Raw genomic sequence first — 16,187 nt, 5'->3', positions numbered from 1 at the left:
ATTTAAAAGAAAAAAACTATACTTTGGAATGGGTATTTATTATAGGACATTAACAATAATGAAAAATAAGAAAAATACACTACAAAAAAATTGACATTTAGTTGCATACATTCATTTAAAGACAATCTTCTGTTTGAGTGGAAAATAAAATCGTACTCTATTTTAAATTGAAACTGAACTGTGACATTGGAAGAACTAAAATGCATATTATTTCCATTAGTCACAAATATAACTAAACTGTACAGTCATCTTTTCACTGCTGCTGTATTAAAAGACATACAATAGATAAGATTTACAGTACCTGAATTATATAGATATTTGGCCATAGACTGTTTGTTTTAAATCAAAGGTAAACACTGAAAAAAGGTTTTAATAACTGTAACTCATTATTACGCTGTAATGTTTTAATTGTAAACAGCGGCATCTAGTGGCTGCTGTGTTTAATACATGTGCAGGGTGAAATTCCGGGGGCGGGTCCTATCTGAGGATAGTCCCGCGATATTTGCTTGGGTATAAATTGGTGGTTTGCCCCTCAGTAGGCCTCTTTGAAATCGGACTGGCGACAAAATGGTGAGTGAACAAATCGAGCAGCAGAAACTCCAGACTTCAATCAGTGTGTTATCTAAGCAATCAGTTACATTTCACTGACGTCAGACACTACGATTGCTTTTATAGACATTTTTTACTTAAGTGTAATGTTTATTTGTATGATATTCAGTCTGAAGCGCAACCTTTAGTGCCACTGACAGACCAAAATGGCTGCTTGATGTTGATTGCTTCTTACACGCTATTTTAAGTTAATTGTCTTGTTAACACCTGTTTTTACAAATGTGGTATATGAGTAAACGTGCTGACTACTTAAAGTCAAAAGTTAAAGCTGAGGGTTTGCGTCGTTAGCTTCAACCTCGACATGCGTGACCATACACGCTGGAGGCGGCTAACCACGCTAACATCGTGGTGAACTCGAGGCCTGCTTGCAGTCTGAATTAACTATAATTCACAAAGAATTGCATTAACTCTTCAAAGAAAAGTCTTATTTTACTCTGCATAAGCATGGTCCAGCTGACAGTGTCTTCCTTCCACAGTCCCACCGTAAGTTTTCGGCTCCGCGCCACGGATCCCTGGGCTTCCTGCCCCGCAAGAGGAGCCGTCGTCACCGCGGTAAGGCCAAGAGCTTCCCCAAGGATGACCCCAGCAAGCCCGTGCACCTGACTGCCTTCCTGGGCTACAAGGCCGGCATGACCCACATCGTCCGCGAGGTCGACAGACCCGGCTCAAGTGAGTAAAGTCAGACTTGAACATTTTAGTTTGAATGATTATAAAATGTAGACATGTTGTGAGCATGAGTGAGAAGACTCCTTTTTCACAGCAGATGTTTTGGTTTGTCAGAAGAACGTGTTTCCATTTCGATTGAGTAAAATGTCTGCTGTGAAAGGTCATCTTTTCAGTATGGTGTTCTGCCTGTGATGAGACACTCGACGGGCGGACAGAATGGGTTTAAACCCCTTGCTGAATGTCGAGCACTGAGCGCAGTCTATACCATAAAATGGTCACTGAGTGCATTAAGCTAGAGTTGAGATTATAGGTGTTAAACTTAATTTCTTTCTTTCCCCCTTCAGAGGTGAACAAGAAGGAAGTGGTTGAGGCCGTGACCATTGTGGAGACACCTCCCATGATTGTTGTTGGAGTTGTGGGCTACGTCAACACTCCCCGCGGCCTGCGTTCCTTCAAGACCATCTTCGCCGAGCACGTCAGTGACGAGTGCAAGCGTCGGTTCTACAAGAACTGGTGAGCATTACACAAAACGATAGACTAAACCATAGTGTATCGAGTATTTGAAGCAGATGTTAGTTGCCCAGTGGAAATAAAATGAGTCCTATGTTTTCACTGAGTGAGTCTAACATTACGGTGGCCCCCTGTGGCAGCTCCGCTCAGGTGCCATGTGCCCTGATGAGCTCCGGGCTCCTCTGGCCAGTGGAAAGTGCTTCTTAGAAACTGCGCCATGAGCCGAAATCTTCATTAGCTGATAGAGCCCACCCACATGGAGGGAAGGGCGAGCAGCTATGCACTGTGTTCTTCCGCTGGCCCTCCGGGGTTATGAAGGACCTGTGCCAACCTATGTGTCCTCTCTCCTGCTGCCACGCTGCATGCGCTCAGGTACAAGTCCAAGAAGAAGGCTTTCACCAAATACTGCAAGAAATGGCAGGATGAGGAGGGCAAGAAGCAGCTGGAGAAGGACTTTGCCGCCATGAAGAAGTACTGCCAGGTCGTCCGCATCATTGCCCACACACAGGTTAGTATGTTTGATTTACGGTGAGGTCTTGATTTAGTTTCTTATTTGCTTGTCTGTCGGTGATGAGACCACGGAACTTGCGTCAGGCATGGCGCCCGACACGTATGAGGATATCTTCCATGCTGCCTTCCTTCTGAGACTACACAGCTATCATTATTCCACGTTTTAAAGTCTTTATATGTTTTGTATTGACTTATTTTCTGTTTCTGTGCAGATGCGTCTGCTGCCCGTGAGGCAGAAGAAGTCTCACCTCATGGAGGTGCAGCTGAACGGAGGCACCATCTCCGATAAGGTGGACTGGGCCCGTGAGAAGCTGGAGCAGGCCGTTCCCGTCAACACCGTCTTCACTCAGGACGAGATGATCGATGTCATTGGTGTAACCAAGGGTCACGGATACAAGGGTAAGAGCAGTTGCAGTTTAGGCCTGTTGGAATTCAATCTTACTACATTTAAGCCATTTTTTTTTTTTTTTTTTTTTTTTTTTAAATGGCGTATTAGGAGTTAATTACCTGGAGCCTTTCCTCAAAGCAGCACACGTTATATGTATAAATCAGAACTTTATCTTGACTCTTACCAATGTGTTGTCTCCTAGGTGTCACCAGCCGTTGGCACACAAAGAAGCTTCCTCGCAAGACCCATCGTGGTCTGCGTAAGGTGGCCTGTATCGGTGCCTGGCATCCTGCCCGTGTGGCCTTCTCTGTGGCCCGTGCCGGTCAGAAGGGCTACCACCATCGTACAGAGATCAACAAGAAGATCTACAAAATCGGCCAGGGCTACCACACCAAGGATGGAAAGGTGGTGAAGAACAACGCCTCCACTGAGTACGATCTGTCCAACAAGAGCATCAACCCCCTGGTAAGTGATGTTCATGCGCCCTGTAAATGAGTCTATTGGATGCCCTCCTGTCTTGACACAGATGTAACTCAATGATTTTTTTATTTTTATTTTTTTTTTCTTAAAAGGGTGGATTTGTCCACTACGGAGAGGTGACCAATGACTTCGTCATGGTGAAGGGCTGTGTTGTGGGAACCAAGAAGAGGGTGCTGACTCTGCGCAAGGTGAGGGCGAAGTTCAACGCCTTTTGTTATGTTAGTTTTTGAATTTGTAGGAATTGCTCTGTCAAACTGATCTAGTACAGCATGGGATAATGTCAGTGTAGGTGTTAACCATATCTGAAGAACCGGCTGGGAATATTCTACATTTTTCCAGGAAGATCATATTATTTTACACACGTAGACTTGAATATCTAATCGTTCTCACTTAAATGTTTACTTTGTGTTCCTTCAGTCTCTGCTGGTGCAGACCAGCCGTCGTGCCTTGGAGAAGATTGACCTCAAGTTCATCGACACCACTTCCAAGTTTGGGCATGGCCGCTTCCAGACTGTGGAGGAGAAGAAGGCGTTTATGGTAAGACTTTGTACTAATAGTTTTGTATCTGATCTGAAAATTGGAATGCAACTTGTACATCGGTTAAAGTCACAGAAACTTTGTCGCTTACTAACGGTTACTGTTGCCCCGCACTGTTCGTAACCTGGTTCAGTCTTCAGTGTGAATTTGGGTTCCATTCCAGTGCCATAGTGAACTCCAGTGAGGCAGGGGAGCAGTGCCTGTTTGTGCTGGCTCCCTGTTCACTCTCTGGGAACACTGGCTGCCCTGAGCCAACACAGACTGCAGGTCGCAGCCTGTTAAGTATTGACATAACTGACTTGTCTTATTTCTGTTTTCCACAGGGACCACTCAAGAAGGACCGCATTGCCAAGGAAGAGACCGCCTAAAGTCCCTGTCGACAAACGCTGTCTCTGCTGCATTTACTGTCACCATCACTATTGTTCTGCAGTTATTTAATAAAAAAAAAATAAAACAAATGTGTTTGTGCTGAGAATTTTGGCTGTTAATGCAGAGATGGGAGGAAAGCTGGTTAGTTGCTGTTAAACCTGTAGTTTGACTTGAGTCGGCATTGTTGAAGATGCAGATGACGGCTTGGTCAATAGTTTATTCAGCACAGGTTAGTAATTGGTAAATTACAGAAGGCATTTGAGGCACATTTCAAATGTCATGAAATGCACAAGATACTTTATTGTGCTACCTACTGTGCTTATGTTATAAACAAAAGCCACAATACTAGTGAGGTTTTTAATATACAGGTGGGGTAGAAGCCAGATCCTTTTAAAAACAATGTAAAAGTTCTGCATGATACAGTTCAAAGTACCAAGTTCTCAATGCAGCAAAAAGACCTCTGAATCTGAGGCTAAAATTAAGATATAACAGATCAGTTTAAGAAAATATTCCTGACTAAGGGCATAAGTGTGGCCTTCAGTTTTTTAGTTTTTTGGCTCAACAGCTGTCAGTTGAGTTTATTGACAAGAACAAGCAGGTGCCTGAGCCATGATATTTTTTTTGCATGAAGAGACATTACAATTTTTTCTTTTATTTAACCAAGAAAAATCAGTTTTACTTTTCAAGAGGATGGCACTCATTATTGCAACAAATTGAGTAGAGATTGCTGTCACACACTATAAAGGGTGAGCACACTTCAGCAGAAATGTGAGGATGAAATGAGAGTAAAGGCAAAATCCTGTTATGGAGCAGAAACGGACAGTTATCAAAACAGTCTGAAATAAAGTATAAATGCATTTGCAAGCTCAAATCAGTAACTTACCAGTTTTAATTTTCCATACATCCGATGATTTCTGCTCTTAACTTTATATGGTGTTTTGTAAAACTAGTTCGACCTATAACAGCGTGTCCTTGTATATAAGCTTGTCACATGTTTGTCTGAAGTAAAGTATCTAAAGTTGAGCTCGGCTGTAGCAGAGTAAACAGTACATTCCCTCTGAGATGTAGTGGAGTGTGAAATGAAAATACTCAACAGCAGTACTATTACCTCAGATACCCGGTGTGAGTGTAGATATATACATTCCAGCACGGAGCTTGTTGAACGTGATTGGCCTCCGAGCCCGGCCTCCTGTCTCGCAGCTGAAAAGGTCGGCGTCAGCTATGATGAGAGCAGCCACCTATGCAGAACTGATGGACAGCCGCTCAGTTTAGCTAACATTGCATGTTTCAACAGGCTACATGTGTCCTTGAGCTGTAAGGCCTGTATTCGGCTGACATCAGAACTCCAGCAGTCACAGCACAGTAATTAAGCCCCAACATCATCCATTCTGACTCATCACTGCCAAAACTAAAACCTCCACTTCAGCAGGTAATGAGGAAGACCCTGAGAGGGCTCTACAGGCCATTTAGATGTCCCGCAGAACGCCTCTCCGAGACATCTCTGCATAATATTCAGCACTCTTAGCAGAAATGTGGATTTCCTGTAAGGATTTTCAAGGTCCCTCCTACCTCCTATTAACCTGCAGTCCAGGGAGTTGAAGGACAATTGTTCTCTGTAGAGCCACACTTCAACAATTTGACATTTTCTCTACCAAAGCAGTTCTACAGCGAAGAGAAAATATCCTCTAAAGGACACTTACGGTAAACTGAGCCTTAAAAAAGAAAGGCCTGCTGTACACCGAGGCAGCGGGAGGAGGAGGAGGAGGCAGGGTGAAGCCTCGTGTCACTGTGGCGTGATTTCATTTTTTGGTCAGTTTGCTGTCATTTGTCGTCATTTTGCATCACTTTGTGTTTATTTTGCAACATTTTGTGGTTTTGTTTCTCCTGTCTTTTTGCATCGTGTCATCTTTTTTTGTGTCAGTTTGTGATTGTTTTACATCATCTTGTGGTCATTTTGCATCAGTTTTATCCAGTTTTTGTCTCTTTGTGGTTGTTTTGTGTCTTTTGTGATCATGTTTACACCACTCTATGGTCATTTTCTTTGTCTCTTTGGTTGTTTTGTGTCTTTTGTGATCATATTGCGGTTGTTTTACACCACTGTGGTCATTTTTGCATCAATTTATTCAGTTTTTTTGTCTCTTTGTGGTTGTTTTATGTTTGTGGTCATTTTGTGGTCGGTTTTGTCTCACTTTGTGGTGGTCTGGTGTCTCTTGTGTCAGTGTGGAAAGTAGAAGCGTGGGGTGGAGGAAGCAGGGTGAAGCCCTGTGTCACTGTGGCCAGAGGACAGTCATGGAGATGGCCCTGCTGTTACGTAATAACCTCCAGAGGCTCTGACCCCTGCCCCGCTGCAGCACAAGCAGAGCTGCAGTTCAAAGCTCCCACAGAGCTCTGTTTTACATAATGCCCCCTGCCTGCTAAATGTGACAGTTAACGGTCCAAAATTATGCCATTAATTGCTCCCTCTGTCCCATTCAGGTGAGGTTGGGTGTCCCAGCAGGTGCTCTCTTTATGACCCGGTGCATCTGCTCAAACAGCATCTCTGTGCACTTTTCATAAAGGCCTGTCCACATCATTCCACCCTATTAGTTTAGTCCTCCATCATCTCAAATGAGCTCCTCACAGCCAGGGACAAATGAAGCAGGGGCGGGTTCAGAAACCCTCGACTGAGGGCTCAGATTTAAAGAGAGGGGGCACGATGCTAAAATAAGAAGAAATGTGTTAAGACTCAGACTTAAAACGTTGATTCTTGGCAATAATAAACTGCACATTATTAATCGTTACATTATTTATTCAGTGTAATAAATCAGCCCCAAATAATCAACTTTAAATATTCTAATGTGAAAGAGAGAGACACACAATTTTGCATCATTTTCATGGTCAGTTTGGGTCTTTGAGTTGTTTTGCATCATTTTTTCACATTTCTTTGTGGTTGTTTTGCATCACTGTGATCATTTCACATCATTTTATGGTTGTTTTATGCGTCTTAAGTTGTGTCATTTTGTGGTTTTGTGTCTCTTTTTAGTTGCTTTGCATGACTTTGTGCTTCTCTTTGTGGCCATTTTGCATCTCTGATCTTTTTGTGTCTCTTTGTTGATTTGTTTGATTGACTTTCCAACCAGAAATGTTTAACAGTCACTTAATACAGAGGTTTGGTCGGAGGGCCCCTGGTCCTGCACCCAGTCATCCATCCATGATGCTAACAAGCCAACTACCTACCAACTACCTCTGGCCCCGCCCCTGATCGGTTCAGTCCTCCATCATCTAAAATGAGCTCCTCAGGGCCAGGGACGAAAGAGGCCAGTGCTGTTTATGACTCGACTTTATATGACTGCGTGTGTGTGTGTGTGTGTGTGTGTGTGTGCGCGTGTGCGTGCGTGCTGTCATGCAATGGAACCTCCAGTCCTGAGGTAGCAGCTGTTGCTAGTGGGACAGCAGCCAGGTAACCAGGGTGCATGCTGGGACAGCAGAAAGGAGGGCCAAGCATTTGATTTATGTGAGAGTGTGCGTGCAGTTGCTTGTACATGTAAGTAGGTGTGTGCATCTGTGTGTTGGTGTGTGTCCTGGCATCGTTGTTGGCCGGCTGGCACGGACTCAGCGGCAGGCTGTCTTGCAGAGCGAGGGAAGTGGCTGGGTGGTGCTGCGGCGTGGCGTCTGACAGGAGGACAGACTGTGGGGGGGGGGGGCGACCACACACTTAGGACCATTATTAACAGGACGGAGGCCACAGGCTGCTGCTGCTCCTGCAGTGACTATCTGACTGCTCGACCACTGTTAGGACCTGTTATTCTGCCTGGACTGGGTGGAATTTAAATCTGAGATGATCACATTCTGTTAATCAGTCGCTCATTTAAAGTTCCCACCATCTCCTTCCTCTGAGCAAAAGGCTCCTACATGAGCGCTAAAAAGAGATTTCTGTGTTTGTGTTTTTGTCTTTGCTTTTGTCACTGATTTGACAAAGGTCCCCGGCACCAATCAGGATTTAGCAACATCTGAATGTTAATTGATTAACTGATTTATCCAAAATACAATCAGCAGATTCAGTGACGAACCTGTGATGAAAATAATGACTATGTGGAGCCCCAGTGGAGGTCTTTTATTTTTACAAGGTGATATCAAATGCACCGCAGGTTGCTGCAGGGTGGAGGAGCTGTGGAGGACGCTTGATTTATATATTTTCTATGCTAGGTGGATGAATGGCTTTAACGTCAGGGCCTGTTTTGCGGCTTGTGTTATTGATCACAACTCTTTTGGCTGGATTCCCAACAAGAGGGTTTGGAAGAGTGTTTATATTTCACGCTTTTTATAATGAGAACTGAGCAGGAGTCAAGATGTAAACAGGTGAAAATCATATTTTTTTTAATCCTCCTGTCAGACATCAAATGGGGTAGATGCAGTTTTGGGGTATTTCTGCGTGACTCATATGTCATATACACTACTAACGAAAGCTATATGGTCTCACAGACGAGTCAGTAGTCCTCCCGAGTCCGTCTCTGTGTAGAGGACAGTGAATCTGAGCGTTTCTCTTGGGCCTGCCAGACTGCAGCTCCTGCACCCCTGCACTGTGGCATCAGTATTCCAGGCCCGTTTATGGACACAGCGTTCCCTGAGCTGACGGAGGCAACAGCCCTGCACCCGGTCTCCCATCACGCCACCAGAGGGCAGAGCACGGCGCTCCATTCGCTTCACGCATCCCAGAGCACTTTGTGTGCTGTAGCCCACTTTGGTTCCTCCTCTTTATCTCTCTTTTTTTGAAAACTGCCCTCTATTCAGAGCTGGATTTAAAAGCTTCAGATGATTTGTAAACCAGCAGCGACACAGCTCGGACTGCTCTTAGGTCCATATGTTATTTTATGCAGGAAATGATGAAGTTTCACACTGCTTGTATCAGCAGTGGGGGTGATGTGAACGTGTCATTTCAGACTATGTTTGCTCCAATGATTTTTTCTTTTTTTCTTTTTCAGTTGGTTGACCGTGCTTATAGCTCTGTGTTGCCACTCAACTCTGCATGACCCAAAAAATAACCCGGGGTGAGCGCAGTCAGCAACTGTTCTCTGGTCAGCATAAACAACAGGCCTCAACTCTCTCAGACACACACACACACACACACACACACACACACACACACACACACATATATAGGCTTGCACATGCAGATTCAGTGTTTGCATGCACAGGAGCAAGATAAACATTCCTCTGCACAGAAATCCTCGCACACATTTCAGGTTGCATTTTGTTTCCACAGCAGTAATCCTCAGAGAATGAACGTCGAACGCTGCAGCTTCTTCTCAGTGACTTAAAAGTTTTGCTTTGGAGGCTTCGGGTGACGTGCCCCCACACAGCTCCCATGGGTGCTCACTTTTCTGTCCCAGAACGTTGTCCAGTAAAGTCAGAGAAAGGTCATTAGTCGGTTTGATGTGAGGTTATGTAACCTCACAGCCTGCCAGAGACACAAAGCCAGGCTCAGGCAGAGAGAGAGAGAGAGAGAGAGAGAGTCTGTGTGTTTCCTCTTAATATTCCCAGCCAGGAGGGGACAGTGTGTTCCTCAGGCCTCATCTCCTCACCCTGCCATCCACCCTGATACCTCACCCCCAACAACTTTCACCACCACCACAACCACCAGGCTGCCACCCCCCCCCCCCCCCCCCCCCCCCCCCCCCACCCCCCTGGCCCCCCCCCCCCCCCCCCATACACACACACACACACACACACACACAGAGCTTCTTCTGTATTGAACAGCACTGCAGACACACTGATCACGACAGCAGGAGCGAGAGAGAGAGGGAGGTAGAGAAGGCACCAGGTGATGAAGTTTGACTTTTCTCAACATCAAAATGCAGACGTCACAGCTGACTTTAACTTACTTGGAGAACAAATTTAAGAATGTCAGTTACCCCCAATGTCCTGTTTGTGGAGATGCAAGGACTCAAAGTTAGCATGATTTCATTATAAATTGTTTCATGTCATGTTTCATGTGTGGTCTCGCACAGTCAAACATTATGATAAATCATCCATTTTCAAAATCCTCCTCTGTGTCTGAAGCACTGACCCTTGGATGAAGAGATGGTGCAGAGCGCCGTGGGACAGTGTGTGGATGAATTTTGGATCAATATCACAATTAAATAAAACAAGTAAAGGATGATTCTGGTTTATTAAACCATCATTTCTATCAGTTAGGAGAAAAAATAGTTTATCCTTGTTATTTGGATGTAAACCTGAGAGAGAGAGGTAATGCAAGTTTATAGGTTGAACCAGAAAGAAACATTAATGATGGACAGTTTGGGTTTCTCCTCCAGGTAAGTTTGACCCAGCCAGAAGTGTTTAAAGCAGCTATAATCAATATTTTTACTTTCAGTCTTTCAGTTCATTGTTTCGGTTCACTCCCACTGCTCTCGTTGCTTCATTTTCGGTCAGATGAAGCAGCTGTTTCCAGAGAACAAGCTCTTAAAAGTGACTGTACACTCAGCAGCAAACACAAGATAGGCACAGTCAGAGACCAGCTGGTGAACATGGCCAGATATTTCCCTCAGGAGTTGGTAGAGACCAAAAACAGAACTAAAAGAGAGTGAATTTTGCAAATTATTTATCAGCATGACTGCAAATAAATGCTAATTTTGCAATGTTGTGTTAGTGGTAATGTGCAACTGTTTCCTGACTATATCAACTCATATCAACAGTTTGTTTGCACTGCTTCAGGGGACAAAAAAAATCAGTTTTAAAACCTATTAAATCCTATGAAAACTTGTGTGAAATGCCTTATCGCTTTTCTTTTTTAGCAAAGTCGCTGCGTTCCCAGATCCTCGCAGCAGTTAAGTCACGGTAGGTGAGTAAAATGTTATTATAATTGATAGAAACAGCAGCCAAACGGGTCGAAATAAGATCCAAGTTAATCACTTATGCTTTAAGGGGACATCTGTATATTTTCAAAAACATTCAAAACACAAATGACATGGATTGTCAAGACTGAGAAGTGAAGGAAGGGAGAACTGGGTGCAGCGAGGGACGCACAAACACATCCAAACATGTAATCTCTATTTCTTTTTGCCCTATTTCCAATAAATTACTCTTTGTGCCCTCCAGCAAACAGAGCATGGAAATCTGGCCTCTGAGCATCATGGGGCCCCGCTCTGGCTGCACGACGCTGTAGCTGTGGGTGGAGCTATCATTAGCATTAGCTCTGGAGCTCTTGCCCTGACCCTCCCTGACATCTCTGTGCAGTGTCCAACTCTGTTATCCTGCCAAAAAAAAAAAAAAAAAATCTAGCATTGACTCTTCAAGGGCATGTCTCGCCTCCCCTCGGTTCCAGCTCCTCTGTGTGAGGAGCCAGAGGAAGAGGGGGAGGAGGAGGAGGCGGAGGAAGTGGAGGGTAAGTTTCTTCATCCTACACCTGCACAGTGAATCAACCTGTCAGGAGCTGGATGTAACATAACACAGATTAATGTCACTTGCAAGAAACACCTTTTAGTCTAGAGACTGTTGTATAGTGTTTTGTTTTTTCACCATTTCACAGTTGTCACTCTAAACCACGTGGGCTTCAAACTAAGATGCCAGTAAAACGAACAGTTTTATATCACCATATGTACTGTAGGCACAGGAGATCTGTCAGGCTTTAGATTATCAGAGCTGCGTCGTCCGCAGGGTGATAAGAGCAATATTTGGTCTCGAGAGAGTTTAGTTCAGAGTTTAAAGGGTGTTTTCTGTGTTCACCTTTCCAAAACAAAAAAAAAAAACACAAGAATAAAAGTGTAAGGAACAATGTGTTTATCTGCTCTAATGTGAGCTGCAAATTTTAGCATTAGCTGCTTTATTTCCAAAGGTAAGGGGCATGTCACTTATTATCATGTGGAGTTACAGGTGGGCTTTATTTGGCTTCATTTGGTCCTTACATACTTTTTTCTTCAAAAAGTGTATTTGAGAATACAGATATTACAAGTATAAATCTAACGACTTGTTCTGTTTTTCTATAATAAGCTTTTCCAAGGGATTAATTAGAACAACATTACAAACGATGCTGCTCCTATCAGCTGGCTACAAGGCCATGTAGCTTTAGCCTCACTCTTTTAGTATCATATCATGTATGTGGCCATCACACACATATTTAAGATGCTTTTATAGGCAAAATCAATCAGCTGAAAACACCAGAGGGTCAGATATAGAGATTGGGTTTTCAAGCAACATTAGCTAACGTCAGCATCAACATCTCAGACGACAAAAAACACAATCATTGAGGCCAGAATTGATGAACTGCTTTTGTTTAGACCAACTGTCTCAAAATGAAATCTGCCACTGTTCTCGCTGTAAACTGCAGTAACACTTTAGATTACAGTGTTAGTATTAATAAGTAATAATTAAATAAAAATAAATAAGTAATCAGTGTTTAAAAACCCAGAATGTGTTTTATTGATACCAATATATACTAAATAATTAGGCTGTAATTTTCAGGCTGTAATCTAAACTTCATTATGTGCTGTGTGAGACCGGAAAGCTTGATAACCCTTAGAGCTGATTAGAGGAATTTCTAAGTGACTATGTTTCAGTCTGACTGTATGAGTTCTCCAGGGGAGGTCAGTCACTTCAAAACAAAATCAACAGTTTAATCTCATGAATGGGTATTAGTGGGAAAATATTTTATGAACAAGTGAATTCAAAAGCTGTGCAGGGGCCTGGGAGTGCCTAATCTTAAATATTAGACTTTGATTTAAAAGGTTGACAACTCAGCCTCTCCCCACATTAGAAATAAGGGCTGAACTTGTCCTCACCCTCCCAGTCTGTGATACCACGGATGATGTATTGTTCCACAGACGTTTACGGCCCTCCGTCTGCCCGCTGCCGGGCAGGTCCAACTCGCAGCGAAAGACGTGACAAGACAGCATGTTGAAAAAGTTATGAGAGGAGACAGAGAGACAAAATGGGAAGGATACGCCTAGGAGGAGACGAGGAGAGAGACGGACAGAAAAACGTATTCATTCCTAAAACATATTAAAAATGTGACATTCAGACAGCTGCGCTGGGGCCAGGTGCTGCTTTATGAGAAAGCCAGTATCACTAAGCCTCCTCCACACCCACACATACACACACACACACACATACACACACACACACACACACACACACATACACACACACACACACACACACACACACAAACACACACACACACACACACACACACACACACACACACACACACACACACACACACACACACACACACACACACACACACACACACACACACACACACACACAAACGCACACATACACACACACATTTTCTCTTTAATGTAATACAGGCTTGTAAAATGACTGCTGCTTATGAATTCTGAATAAAGATGGCTATACATAAAAAAAAGGCCCTATTCATTTAGACTGCTACGTTGACATATTTTCCCCTCAAATTCATGGAGAGCGGCTTGTGTCAGAGAGCTCAGATAATGGCAAATCAGGATCTCAGCACTTTTCTAATAGAAACTTTTTTTTTTTTCCTCTCCCCCCTTATTTGATGAATCCGCTGGCCTCTAAACTTGTCCAGAGCTCGGGGAACAAGTTTAGCGAAGCACATGCTGTGCATACTATCATGCAGAACTCTATTTATACAGTGAATCCATTTATTTTATTTTTATTATTTATTCTTGGAAGACCTCTCTTTGTACTGCGCTCCCCTTCAACCACACATACATAAAACACGCCACCGTCCTGAGGAATGGACCCCCTCTTTGTCTCACAAATAGATTTGCTTTGTATATCTGCTTCAACACCGTATACGAGCAGCTTCTTTACACACACATATACACAGTCGCAGGAGCATGTTAGGCCCTGGAAGCAATGCTTTTAGGGCAGTGGTGTAGAAAGGTGTTGGATGTTGTTTAAACCTGCAGTAGACTGAAGCTGGCGGTGTTATTGCAAACCTGTGTTTCTTTCTCAGGAATACTTCGTCCTAGAAAGATGCTCAGACTGCCTGTGCTTTACAAGCTGCCTTCTGCGAGGCTTTTTAGCTCAAAGAGGGAGAGAAAATGTGTTTACTGGTGTATAAAGAGCTGTAGCTGTACAGCAGAAGCCCAAAGTACCATGCAGTGTGCTCTGAGGTCTGATAAATTGTCGGTTTGAGCTGCTTTCTATTAAGAAGCAAGGCAGATATTCTCTTTCTGTACGCGCAGTAAACTTGGTCTCGTGTCTGTGTAACTGGCAAGAGCATGATGTGTGTGTTTTCTGGGCTTTATTAATCCACTTACAAGCACACACTCATGTAGACACTGGGGTTCTGATACAGGCATTCAAGAGCCAGCGCTGATATTTTTGGATTGCGGCTCCCAGTGGTCGATTACAGCGTGTTATCACCATTTTACAACAGCAGGCAGAGGCTGTGGTTTTAGCAGAGCACACAGGGTTTATATATCTGACAACTCAGCTTTTAGTTTTTATGGTTGTGTGAAGGCTGAGGCCAATATATAATATTCTGTGTCGATATTCAAGAGTCTGAAAATGTTTTCAAGCCTAAAATTGTTTTCTTTCAGGTCCGTTCGTCTTTGTGGTTCTCACTAAGATAGAAGTACAAAAACACACACACGAGCACACATTCATGCTGCAACACTTGTGAGGACACTTACTGGCGAAATGACTTCCCCACCCGTGACCTTAAAGGCGAGGATGTGCTTCAAAACACTAGTTAGTTTGATGCACACCCTGTACGCTCGAAAACGCCTGCGACACGTGTTGTCCAACCACTTTGGAGGGCAAAATTGTTATGACCGCACTCGGGGTTAAAAGATGGCCGTCACAGAGACGTGAGACAAACTGGATAATTAAAATATGTGGAGACACTTTCATTCTCTCCTGGAACTGTTCATAGTCTTTGTACTTGCAAAAAGTGACAGAAGTAATTGTGAAAATTAAAAAAAAAAAAAAGAGAGAGCTAGAGAGAGAGAAGTTCAAACCCTGCCTACTTTAACATCTGTACACAGCCATGTGTTCAGGAAAGTTACGTGTGTGTGTGTGTGTGTGTGTGTGTGTGTGTGTGTGTGTGTGTGTGTGTGTTTGTGTGTCTACAGCTAATTCCATCCTTAATCCTAAAAACCATATTTTAACTTTCAAATGTGTTCTCACTCTTAAAATCTGGAAGTTCAAAAAACTTGATCCTCACACAGACGGAAGTAGTGCTCGCTAAATTCTCCTCCTCAAAAATGAGCTTGTTGTTTATTGGTGTTGTTCCTGATGCTTAACGAGCTTCAGTCTTAACCCTAAATAAAACTGTTAGGATGGTCAACAGGATAAGAACGAAATACATAATTACACACACTGAAGTTTTGAGGGTCAAAGTTCATTCCTGACTTTGGAGACAGAAGTTTCACATAACTCTCCTAACTCAATGTCAAGTTACTGGCTTTTTGCTGAACTATCAACCACGTCTCATGGTCTTCATCTGGTAGTTTGTCACGGAGTTGGCTGACATGTGATCACGTGATCTAACTGTAGAACTAAAAGCAAACAGCAGAAAGCTCTGAAAACAGTGAGTAAGTGAAAACTGAGTTCAGATTATTTTGTCAAAATAATGAATATTATTTTTATTATAAATCATTTTTTCTGACTCTGAGATTTGCTCTTTTTTATGAAATACTGGATTAGCTCATCTCTCTCGGGCCTCTGAGAAACCCTGAAATGAAAAAAAAAAAAAATCTGTGTTTTAGTTGAACTGCTGTAAACAGAAGCCAAAGAGGTTGGGGACTACTGCTCTGTTCCACAGCTCACCATGAGGCAAATAGTTTACTTTCAAGTCCATTTTTTTTTGCATTGCAGATACGATGATGTGACAGACAGACAAGTGTTAGTACTGAAAACTGTTAAACAAAAAGGTGTTACAGGATAAAGTGTGTGTTAGAGACACGCAGTGAAACATGGTGATTTGTTCCCCCTAGGGTTCGTATTTTATTCATCAGGACTTGATGCATCCAAGTATAGGATCATTCGGTTTTGGCACCTTTAAAGATTTCATTTTCAAATTGAACAACACATTAAAAATCAAAAGAAACAAAGAAATGACTAAGGCTGTGTGAGTTTTAAAAATAAAATACATACATACATATATTTATATATTTATAAAGAAATCAACCAAACCATTTAAAAA

General features: G+C 43.1%; 1 protein-coding gene across 1 annotated transcript; it reads left to right on the top strand.

The window, feature by feature from the left end:
* Nucleotides 1-530: 530 nt before the first annotated feature.
* Nucleotides 531-4,149, top strand: LOC111217524 (60S ribosomal protein L3). Its single transcript, XM_022739437.1, has 9 exons — nt 531-570; nt 1,086-1,278; nt 1,620-1,788; nt 2,158-2,293; nt 2,508-2,694; nt 2,886-3,148; nt 3,256-3,351; nt 3,581-3,700; nt 4,024-4,149. Exons 1-9 carry the CDS (start codon nt 568-570, stop codon nt 4,066-4,068), a joined length of 1,212 nt encoding a protein of 403 aa, XP_022595158.1. The 5' UTR covers nt 531-567; the 3' UTR covers nt 4,069-4,149.
* Nucleotides 4,150-16,187: the final 12,038 nt, after the last annotated feature.

Source organism: Seriola dumerili, unplaced genomic scaffold (genome assembly GCF_002260705.1).
Source record: "Seriola dumerili isolate Sdu_G_001 unplaced genomic scaffold, Sdu_1.0 BDQW01000044.1, whole genome shotgun sequence".
NCBI lineage: Eukaryota > Metazoa > Chordata > Actinopteri > Carangiformes > Carangidae > Seriola > Seriola dumerili.
Note: the sequence above shows the minus strand (reverse complement) of the source record. Positions and strands in the feature narration are given on the sequence as shown.